The sequence below is a fragment of the Mya arenaria genome, chromosome 12 (assembly GCF_026914265.1).
Source record: "Mya arenaria isolate MELC-2E11 chromosome 12, ASM2691426v1".
NCBI lineage: Eukaryota > Metazoa > Mollusca > Bivalvia > Myida > Myidae > Mya > Mya arenaria.
The window spans coordinates 10,625,866-10,637,430 of NC_069133.1; the positions used below are offsets into that span (position 1 = coordinate 10,625,866).

The 11,565-nt window shown below is 34.7% G+C and overlaps 1 protein-coding gene across 3 annotated transcripts; it reads left to right on the forward strand.

Moving 5' to 3' along the window:
- The first annotated feature begins 651 nt into the window (after positions 1–651).
- Positions 652–11,031, forward strand: LOC128211031 (decapping and exoribonuclease protein-like). 3 transcript variants are annotated; one of them, XM_052915417.1, is made up of 8 exons: positions 652–784; positions 1,272–1,373; positions 1,616–1,845; positions 2,714–2,809; positions 3,957–4,065; positions 6,608–6,743; positions 8,568–8,662; positions 8,901–11,031. In XM_052915417.1, exons 1-8 carry the CDS (start codon positions 765–767, stop codon positions 9,001–9,003), a joined length of 891 nt encoding a protein of 296 aa, XP_052771377.1. In that variant the 5' UTR covers positions 652–764; the 3' UTR covers positions 9,004–11,031. The 3 variants fall into 3 exon arrangements, with proteins under 3 accessions (XP_052771377.1, XP_052771378.1, XP_052771376.1); XM_052915418.1 differs by having other exon boundaries at positions 675–784; positions 1,289–1,373; XM_052915416.1 differs by lacking the exon at positions 652–784 and having other exon boundaries at positions 1,069–1,373.
- The last annotated feature ends 534 nt before the right edge of the window (positions 11,032–11,565 follow it).

Here is an 11,565-nt window from a genome sequence, read left to right on the forward strand (position 1 = left end):
TTGGTACGAATACCATAATAAGCAAACCGTTTTATATGCGTATTTTCAGTTTAGGATATATAACCCTATTTTGAAAGTACACAATTCATTTCACGAAAAATAACATTTAACGACAGTCTGAATGATTGAATTCATATCTATTTTTTTTCAGCTCAAAATTGAAAACAGTTGAAAGTTCAAATGAATCTATATCGAGTTGGCAGAAATCAGTGTACAACTACATCACTCTTTCTTCTAGTTGCGATTGTATATTTATATTATTGCGTCCAATCGGTGATGTTGAGGTAGCCTTTGATAAATTGAACATTTATGACGTCAAGCTGTTTAATTTAAATACGTCAAAAATATCGTATTTTAAATACTATTAAACGCACAATATATCCCTAAAAATATATATTTCTAATGTTCATTAACGTATTCTTGACTCTTTATTGCAATCTTATAAGTCTCAAGTTTTAGATCAAGCACATTTATTCCATATAATGCCGTAACCTTTACATGATATACGGAGTAATTTAATTACGGTACTGACATTTGTTGAAAGTATCAATAACGTAATATGTTTCGCAACAACAGCCAACAATGCATTTATTCGGACTCGCTCTCAAACCTCTTTGAATGCCTTTAATGTGCCCGATACACAAATACGTGCTTTAAGACGCCTACTTACATTTGTTAACAGCTTTTCTTAAACGGAGTACGATTTACATTGTATCAAGCTCTTCGGCATTACCATAAACAATGTATGTTACTGGTTACCACATATGGTATCGCCCTTGACAAGGTACGTGTCTTATATAACTGTTTTCCTCAAAGTTCTTTATTTAGTAGAAAATAAACAGCAATCGAAGACTTAGCGCAAGACTGATGTAATGCCTTCTATTTCTATACTGATTTACATTAATCTTACACTAGGCCCGAAGCAAAACAAGGAAGGGATCAATAAAGTGACACGTATAAAATCGATATAAAGAGAATTTCTGTAACAAAATACGGGTGCCAATTACAAAATAAAAATATATACGAGACTTGCTTCTGACAATATAAAGCTATTTTTAGAAAATTTAAGAGATATGGATTTTATAAATCTTATCATTTATTTTCAAAATGGCGAGGTTTAACACCGACATTGGACGATTTGATTACCCAAACTCAGGTTTAAATCAGCCTGAAGAACTAGGGTGCTTCTCATTAGATATTAACAGAGAATTTCACGATGATACAAGCCAGAGAAAATATTTTATTAAACCTTTAAATTATGATAATGTTAGATTTGATCTGACAAAAGGATACGAGGGAATGGTGAAAAGAGATGAATTTAAGGACGAACAGATCGACCATCTTCTGAAATGGATAAATAATCATGAGCAGGGGTGAGTGGTTAATGCTTTTCAGAAACAGAAACTCATAAAGGTTTAGGTGAGTGGAACATGATCAATCTGATCCAAATATACGCTTAATTTTATGCAGTGGTTGAATTTATTTTTTAACCAATGGGATGACAGTGTATTAAAATATTCCACTTTTTAATTCCATATTGACGTATGAAATGGCGTAACTGTAGGTCGAATAAGTACTGTATTAGGCATTTACATGTGCTTTATATTCGTTTCAGAAATATGCAAACCCACTTTATATGCCGCAGGGGTTTGTTAACTCGTTTAATGCGTACCATGTATGCGAAAGAAAATGAGTGGAAGTTCGCCGTGACTCTCCACAAAGGTACCTACTACCTTTGTGAATGCCCCACTGACCAGAGTCTGGCAAAAATAAAACAGATGATGGGAGAAAAAGACGAAGAGATGTGTGGATGGGGCTGCAAGTTTGAGCAATATCTCACCGCAAGTAGGGTATAGTTTTACCAAGTGTGGTAGTCTTAGGTGGGCAGTCATATTCTATGTACTTTTATTTCTAAAGTTTTTATTCGGAAGAGATAACAAAGACAATGTTAGGAATTCTGATAGTATAGGTCCAATCTCAGAAATTAATATCCCATTGGAAACTCGTTATGCCGAAGTCGCCGGGATCTCGATATAAATTGCGAGCTGTCGAAAGATTTATGCATTTGTAATGACAAATCTCAATCCGCCTTTTAAGTGGTCTGGGCATATTCGTCCGTCGTAAAAGATCGGTGTTCATTACCAAATAGTTGGAATCGGTAAAAAAGATCAAAATAAAGATAATATCGAGATATCAAAGCTCGAGATAACGATTTCCACTGTTCACGTAAACATACCCGTAAGTTTCAGCTCGATTTTTCTGTCCTCTAATCTGAGTGTCCCTAAATAAAATGTATGTTATTTATGCATTAGGCTGGCGTCTTGACATTGTCTTAGCACACCAAGTAAATACAATATCATTGTCAATTGGAAGAACATTTATCATTATATAAATGCTTGGCTTTCTTGGACTTTTCTTGGACATGGGATTGATTTTGATAAAGATCTTGGTCAATCATATTAGTAAATTAAAATTATTTTAATGTCATTGTTTTGTTACTTTGCAACATATTTGTGCGTATTGATTTTTTAGCAAGTATTCAAAATGAACACAACAAGTAGAAAACAAAACAATAACCTTGTATCCACTGTGACACTTTTTACATAATTTAATTTATTGAAGGTACGGCTTAGATCCTTTAATGACACTGGCCCCTGACGTTTACCTACGCTGCACATGTATTTATAAACTTAATTTAATATTCGATATGCAGGTTCCGCAGATTCCGTTCCAACTCCAGACATGCGATATAACAACTGTGAAACCTTCTATACTGTTGTGAAAGCCACGATCGGCTCCCACACACTAGGTAATTTTGTACATCTGCATCTTACACTTCTTGTATTCTTCAAGTTGAGTGTGCCATTTCTAGAAATATTGATCGTCTTTGGATGGGTTTCAGTAGCTGTTAATAAGTGTATATAATTACTTAGGTACGTTATAACTAAATACCAAGTACCCGTATGTTATCCAGGAAGCACTCTCTATATTGAACATTGACAATACTATTTCAGTCTGATATTTTGTTTCAGTCTGAGTTATGCACACACTTTATTTGATATTTTGTGAATTCAGTTCAATACCTGCAATCAGAAGTTATAACAAACAACAACATGAACTTTACAGATATTAAATAATTTCTGCTGGACTAGAAAATGGATTCCGTGTCCGTTCCAATTTTTGTTTTAAAATGAGTTTTCTGCGTTCCCACGAGCATGCAAAATGTCCAAACCAGTTAAAAAATCTGACTGGGAGAACTTGAAATGTGTGTAAAACCCAAATACTTTTTTATGCTTTAACTTTTTTTTTCAATTTCGATATCATAGAGTAAACTATTGATAAAATAAGTGTTTTCAGTTGCATCAGCTAAATATAGAAGGTGATAGGTAGCATAATAGTTTTGGAACAACGGATTTGCCCACATTGTAATGTCCTATCAGACGATTTTCATTTTTTAATTGGATGCAGCCTATATACAAATATTAGATCTAATTATATTCTACGCGTTTATCGTACTCACCCAAATATATGTATAATCATAGAACCGTTGAATACAGAAATTATTGTTCTGTTAAAGAAAATTTTATTTTCGAGAATAAATAGTTTTAATTAATTTCAAAATGCTTTTACGTAATATTTCTTTCTGAAAAAGTGTTTAAACATTCGCTTTTATATTTGTTACTGAAAGGATTTTGACTAGTCATAAAACTTATATAAACCGCAAAGTAAATATTTGATAATGAAAAATGATCATGGGCTATCATACTATTAGCTCACTTCACTTATGTATTTAACTGTAATGCTTTGTGTGGAAATAAACTTGTTTTCTGTTCATATTAACGGTATGGGTTTAATACTAATTTACATTATAATGGATTGTTTTCTGTTCGAATACAAGCTTTTAATTCTGAAAATAATGGCATGTTTTTATCAGTGAAATATCTCATTCGTTCCAGTGTATTCGGGTGAGGTCGATGCTGTTAGTACAGATGAACCTTTTGGAGAACATTATGTTGAGTTCAAAACCATCACACATTCCGCGCTGCAGAAAAAAAGTTTCAAAAGGTATTCCATATTGACACAGTTCCATATGGGCATTTTATCTTCGCCCATGGGCAAGATAAAAATTTCCAGCATGGTTAAATTATTGGATCTACTTATCTGAGGTGGGAGAAATCTGTACCTTATTATCTCAACTACTGAGTGTGTAATGAAAGAGGGAACCTTCGGGGGAACAAACTACCCTCTTTGTCTGACACTTTCAGTCATGGTTTAATTGAAACGTTTCATTGACAGAATTGTCAATACCCCTAGCAACGGCTTATGCCATTTTCTGATTTCAAGTATTGGCCAGTTCTCAACTCAGCTTTTGCAACTTGTCATTATCATTTTGTGCAGCATCTCCGGTGTTTCAATTTGATAAGGCAACCCTGTGTTATTATGTTTACAAAATATAATCCTATTATTGATCAGATAATTGTTTGTTTGACAATTGGTGACAGGTCAATAATTAAGCGAGTGTTTATTTTTCACTTTCAGTACGATAAGGTCGTTAGGTCGGGCGCATGTCAGTGACTATTTATCGTTAGGAAGACAAAAAATATGTGCTAAGTTTCTTAGTATTTAGCCATCGAAAGCCTATACACCGCCAGTGCAAATACGCGAGCTTGTAAAAGACTCGCTTGATAAAATCAATTTATAACTAAATTAAAATTTAGCCGTTATTTTCGTAACAAAATGGAAAGTTGGCGATTGTAATCTTTTTTATAGATGTTCGGTTTTCAGAACTACGTTAAATGATTATTAGACATATGTCCGGCTATCCCATATGCGGAGGCATGAGTCTGAACACTAAAATGTTGAAAGAGCCCGAAGGATATGACAATTAACAATTATATTGCACTGGACGAAGAACGGGACGAAATTCAATGGCCACCACACAGCATATTACGCTAGCTGTATTGAAAAAAAAAGATTTGTTCTGGATAAAGTATTCGAACATATACGTTGTATCAAATAAGCAGTTTCTGTTTCATTGTTTTTAATATTCAATTGATTTCAATTGCACTTCAACATATCTCGTAGTCGTTCGTCCTCGATGTTGGAGAGCAGAATACCTGACAGACACAATGCACCTTATTTTCGAGCGTATAGTATTGTGTGTCTCGTTTACTGTGTTCAGCTTTGACCGAGCCTTTTTAAGTAGTCATTTGCAATCGCTGAACTAGTTTCTATCGTAATTTATACTGGTACAAGCTTCTGAAGTGGTGGACACAGAGTGTTCTTGTGAGTTAGCCTCTGTAGTTTAAATAAAAGCTCTGGAAGTGGTGGTCACAGATTATCAGTGTGAGTTCGCCCATGTAGTTTCAGTTCAAGCTCCTGAAGTGGTGGACACAGATAATTGGTGTGAGTTCGCCTCTGTAGTTTCAGTTTAATTTCTTAAAGTGGTGGACACAGATTATTTGTGTTAGTTCGCCTCTGAAGTTTCAGTACAAGCTCCAAAAGTGGTGGACACAGATTATTAATGTGAGTTCGCCTCTGTAGTTTTAGTTCAAGCTCCAAAAATGGTTTACAAAGATTATTAGTTATTAGTGTGAGTTCGCCTTTGTATTTTCAGTTTAAGCTCCTGCAGTGGTGGACCCAGATTATTAGTGAGAGTTCGCCTCTGTAGTTTCATTTCAAGCTCCTGAAGTGGTGGACACAGATATTGATGTGAGTTCGCCTCTGTAGTTTCAGTTAAAGCTCCTAAACTGGTGGACAAAGATTATAAGTGTGAGTTCGCCTCTGTAGTTTCAGTTCAAGCTCCTGAAGTGGTGGACACAGTTTATTGGTGTGAGATCGCCTCTGTAGTTTCAGTTCAAGCTCCCGAAGTGGTTGACACAGATTATAAGTGTGAGTTTGCCTCTGTAGTTTCAGTTTAAGCTCCTGAAGCGGTTGACACAGATTATCAGTGTGAGTTCGCCTCTGTAGTTTCAGTTTAAGCTCCTGAAGTGGTGGACACAGATAAACAGTATGAGTTCGCCTCTGTAGTTTCAGTTCAAGCTCCTGAAGTTGTGGACACAGATTATTGGTGTGAGTTCGCCTCTTTAGCTTCAGTTCAAGCTCATGAAGTGGTGGACACAGATTATTAGTGTGTGTTCGCCTCTGTAGTTTCAGTTCAAGCTCCTGAAGTTGTGGACACAGATTATCAGTGTGAGTTCCCCTTTGTAGTTCCAGTTCTAGGTCCTAAAGTGGTGGACAAAGATTATTAGTGTGAGTTCGCCTCTGTAGTTCCAGTGCAAGCTCCTGAAGTGATGGACACATATTATTGGTGTGAGCTCGCCTTTTTTGTTTCAGTTTAAGCTCCTGAAGTAGTAGACACAGATTATTGGTGTGGTTTCGCCTCTGTAGTTTCAGTTCAAGCTCTTAAAGTGGTGGACACAAATTATTGGTGTGAGTTCGTCTCTTTTGTTTCAGTTCAACCTCCTGAAGTTGTCGACACAGTTTATAAGTGTGAGTTCGCCTCTGTTGTTTCAATTATAATATTTACAGGTTCACGCACCTGAAGTGGTGGACAAAGTGTATTCTTGTGAGTCCGTCTCTGTAGTTTTCATGGTATTATTTTCAGGTACAAACTCCGAAATTGGTGGACACAGAGTGTTCTTGTTGGTGTTCCCGAGATTGTTTGTGGGCTCCGTGATGATGCTGGTATTGTTACCAAGCTACAAACATACAACACTCAAGATTTACCAACGATGGCCATTGTAAGGCAAATTTTGCATATTTTTATTAAGTATAATGATTTATTAAATAAATGTATTTAAATATCTATTTAACAAAATGTTAATTGGAATGACTCACTAAATGTGAATGATCCTCGTTCGCCTTTATTAAAAACAATCGAGCTATATAAAAACAATTGTGAAACAAGCTATGGCAACATATATTATTCTTTCTCGTTGGCACGATGTTGGAAATGATTTTTTATACTTTGATATTCACACACAAACGTTTTTGCACAAAAGACCCTAAATCGCACTACTACTTTTAAAACAACTGTGTAAAAGCACGTCAGTTACCGGCATTTTGGTAAATAATTCATGTTCTTATAATTCTCAGTCTTACACAATCTTACAGAGGCTAAGTCTGGTTGACTTTTATTTTGACTAGAGATGCAAACGAATATTCGAATGTTCGAATATTCGATCAAACGTTTGGTATTCGAATGTCAAAATCGGTGTTCGAATATTCGAAAAAAAGTTAAATAAAGAGAATAAAAAAACTTTTACCTACAACACTGTTGTTGTTTATAAAGTTTGTTTGTCTTGTTTTTACAACGATTGGCCCCTAACGCTAGAGGTGTGAATGTGATGACAATACACTAAACACGCGTCATATGTCATTTTGGGACATACCGTCTGGTACTATAAAATGTCCCCTACTTTTACAATAACTGGCTAGAGTTCGGGTTTAACACCAATGTGTTGTCGTGGCTGCAAATTAAACTGTGCAACATAGCTCAAATCGCCGTTATGATATGAATGTCATGTGCTACATATATGCTGTAACATATATGTGCTTTAAACAGTCTTCCATGTCTCGACACAATGTTCGTGCTTTGAAATGTAAATGTATAGTATAGCGTTTTGGGATATATTTACTCTATTGTTGTACAAAACATGAGTCAAATCTGCATATATTTTCGTTTTTATTATTTTACTAGTTCCCGAGTTGGTTTGGGTTTTCCATAATTCTCCATTGTAATACTTAGTCAATTTAGAGGCCAATCTCAGAACGAGGCTGATCATCCTACCGAAAAAGCTATTTGACTGAGAATCCATCTTAATTCACATTATTTACAAATATAAAGGCAGCGGAATTGAAATTATTATATTTTGTTGTTTGTTTGTTTATAATGTATTTGTTGTTTTTTTTTCTTTCTGAATATGTAAAATTTAAAATCTAAGACTCATTTAGGGTATTCATGATCCTCTTCGCGTACTGGCAACTACAAAGTAGTGTAAACATGTCCCGGCTATTACTTTAGCGAATAATAATAGAAGTTCACTACATCTTCTAAAATATGAATTTCGGTAATCAAATATTCGAATATTCGATCGAAAGAATTTTCGAATATTCGAATATTAATTTTGCCATCCGTTCGCATCCCTGATTTTGACCATCCAAGCCATGTTATATGCCCGTTAACAAGGATGTTATTAGGCTTTTGACTTTGTGTCCTTTAAATTTTTGACAACTAGGAGTGTCCATGTGGTTTTAACCATCCCATACTGAAAGTAGTTTGACATGGAGGTTGTTAGGTACGGGACTGAATCAAACTGAAATAAATGAACAGAAAATTTTCAAACTCCTCAACCAATGGTAAACACAAAAATCACCGAATCATTCTGACATGTACTGTCTGTAGATAACCAACTTTGAACTCTAACATATACAATAAGGACAAAGTGATCAAAGCGTAGCAATTTATGACATCTTGTAAGTTTAGTTGTTAGCGATAAAGCGTAGGAATTATCAATAGGCGATTTTATTAGCTGGGAATGTACGTTAACATAACTGTATTTCAGGACATTCCTGCTCCATGGAAGCCAAATGTTTGCTTCAACTTCCTTGACAAGCTCCTTGACTTCATCAAATCTAATGTAACGATAGATGATCCAAGGTTTGTTAATTAAAATAATTTGTATTAAAGGTATTTGTTTCACATTGAAACTGAACAACTTGATCATAGAATGCATATTTTAATTAAGGAAGGACACCGAGTTTAATCGAAAATGTAACATTTTTTTGAAACTGTCAACAACCGAAGGGATAAAGGTTTAAACTAGATTTCTCAAGATTAAATCAAATCGGATATCCAACACAATGAATTGTTAAAAAATACTTGTATTGTAAACCAGGCTCGTTCACCTGCTGGAGTTTTCAGGCGGGGATGCGACTTGTACCCGGCTTCCAAGGGACTCCGAATACGCTTTCATGCATAAATGGTATACTCACAATTAGCCTGGAGTATGTAGATGCTTGACTCTAATCCAGATCAAACCGGTTCGATGCAACGTCATTGACATTATTAGGGCAGCTGAACGATTGAGACTACTAACACTATGTTATAGACAAAAAAAAATGCTTAGACAATTTAAGCACTTTTTAACCAAAACGGTTCCACCGTTTCGATGCAGCAGTTGCCTTTGTACACCGTTACAATGTTGCAGGTACCTTTGTACAGTGTTCGTTTGTTGAACATCTCTAGTTTGAACAAACCTTATTAAAGCTGCACTCTCACAGATTGAACGTTTTGACAACTTTTTTTATTTTTTGTTTTGGAATGAGACATTTTTTTCGCGACAAATCATGGAAGGCAGTTATAAAAGACTGCTGACAAAAACATAGAACGCAGATTTACTGATAGTATACAAGTTCAAAATATGATGTTTTATGCCTAATTCTTACACCGTGAGTAACGATTTAAGCCATAAAACATTAATTTTCGAATGGAAATCTGCGATCTTTTTTCAGCAATATTATATCATTGGTTTGCAGATTTTTACGCAAAAAAATTGCGATTTCCAAGACAAACAATAACAAGTTGTACAAATTGTAAATCTGTGAGAGTGCAGCTTTAACACGTTACATTTATGTTAAAAAAAACACTGCAAAAATCAATATTTTTTAATGCAGCTCAAATGCTCAGCGACATTAATTTCTTAATATTTGGTACTTTCCCTCTCTATCCTCCTTTATAAATCATGGTTCAAAGTGTCCCAGTCATTCATTGCCGCCTGCTTCATTGCGTCAATGCTCGTAATGGTTTTGTCTTGTTATTGTTATTCGTTATTAATTCCCAAATTTCTCTATTGACTGATTTGCCACAACATTATTTTCACCCTTTTGTCAGTAAACCAAGATTGTGTATACATGGCAGGTTTAAATTCCTGCTGCTAAACTCTGTCATCACAGTAAAACACATTGGTTGTTGGTATCAGACGTTCATGTATACTATCAGTAAACCGCTTATCAAGTCAGAACAGTGCTAAAGCTACCCGTACCTTATCCCTTACAACACATGGATATCATTACTGTGTTTAAGACGCTGATAAAGAGCAAGAGCCTTTTCCTTGGTCCAAATAGCCTTAAAGGTAGATATTTGGGTACAGACATAACAGGTTTCCATCAGAAAATATGACATTATTCCAGTCATAGTATCTGCGCTTAATACGTTAACTAGTCTTATATCCTCTGTGTAAGTTCCAGTTTCACGATAGGCAATGTATATTGAGCTCCTTTCTCCGTTTCAACTTATATTGCGTATGTATCTTCTGCTTTGAAAGGTTACTAAACTTTGAACCTTGTCCATTCAGCAAATGTCAAGATCTATTCAGGTGTGTATTACTGCCCACTATTTCCTGCAGGAAATGGTAGTGAAGAAAATGTATTTGCTTGCATGTATTCCATCATTCATTTTTATATCACCAAATAATCTTTTTTTAGTTGCTCTCATTTGGATACCTAGTGTTGAATATTGTCTGCTTCAGTGAAAATCATAGGGATGTTACTCTAATATTGAAGAATTATCACCCCTTGCATCAAATGATTTTCGATTATGCTTAAATACTTTATAGAAGTGTTAACTGAAGTTGATTTGTTTGTTAAACTATGTAAAAGCTTCCTTTTTTACCAGCGTATTTGTAATAATATAAAACAGCCTTAATGAAAACTTCCATTAGGGACACAAAATTTCAACTTAGTATCCGATTACAAATTTATGGTGAACGCTCTTACCGTGATAAATTATACATATCGCGTCTTAATTACAACACTATTTTTGTAATGTAAAACACACCCAAATGTGTTATGTGTGTTTGGGTTTTTTAGGTTTCTATATTGTTATATCATGTTGTTGTTTTTATAGTTTTGTGTATATTATAACTCATGCTTTTGTTGTGATTGGTTTTATTTTCCATTCAAATAAATATATAAAAATGTTGTTAAAATCATAACATGTTTGTATGATTGTTTATCTCTTAGTTTGTATGTAAGTTTTGAAACACAATATCATTAATTATGTACTATACCGCTGTGTCTAATGAATGTTAAGTAATGTGCCGACAACAATGGGTAAAGATAAATTACTAATAGTATTATTCTTATATCGGTTGAATATCATAAATCAGGTTTCATTGCAAACGAAACAAACAACGTCTGAATAGTCTGAATATCAACTGATACAATAGTTTAGACTTCATTCGCAATGCAAGAGGCCACTCAAACACCAAATCAGGCGTGGACGTGGACCATAGGAGAGATGGACTGTTTATGAACAGGTTCGTGTACAATTTAAGGGAGGGGTCGGACAGCCGTCTCTTAAGTCCATTACTCAGCTTTGTCAGAGATCTGTAAACGAACAAGGAATAATATTGATAGATGGTGTAAGGTCGCCCCATACTTCGGCTAAGAGATTCACAAGTATTTTTTTTAACTTATTCGTATACAACGATTTTATTAATTTTAATTTTTCCGAAATTATTTCAATGATGATAACACATTAACATGCCATACGCATTATTA

Coding starts and splice junctions, on each gene's coding strand:
- LOC128211031 (XM_052915416.1), top strand. CDS start 1,108: ATGGCGAGGTTTAACACCGACATTGGACGATTTGATTACCCAAACTCA. Junction 2,810..3,956: donor GATCGGCTCCCACACACTAG/GTAATTTTGTAC, acceptor CATTCGTTCCAG/TGTATTCGGGTGAGGTCGAT. Junction 4,066..6,607: donor CAGAAAAAAAGTTTCAAAAG/GTATTCCATATT, acceptor TATTATTTTCAG/GTACAAACTCCGAAATTGGT.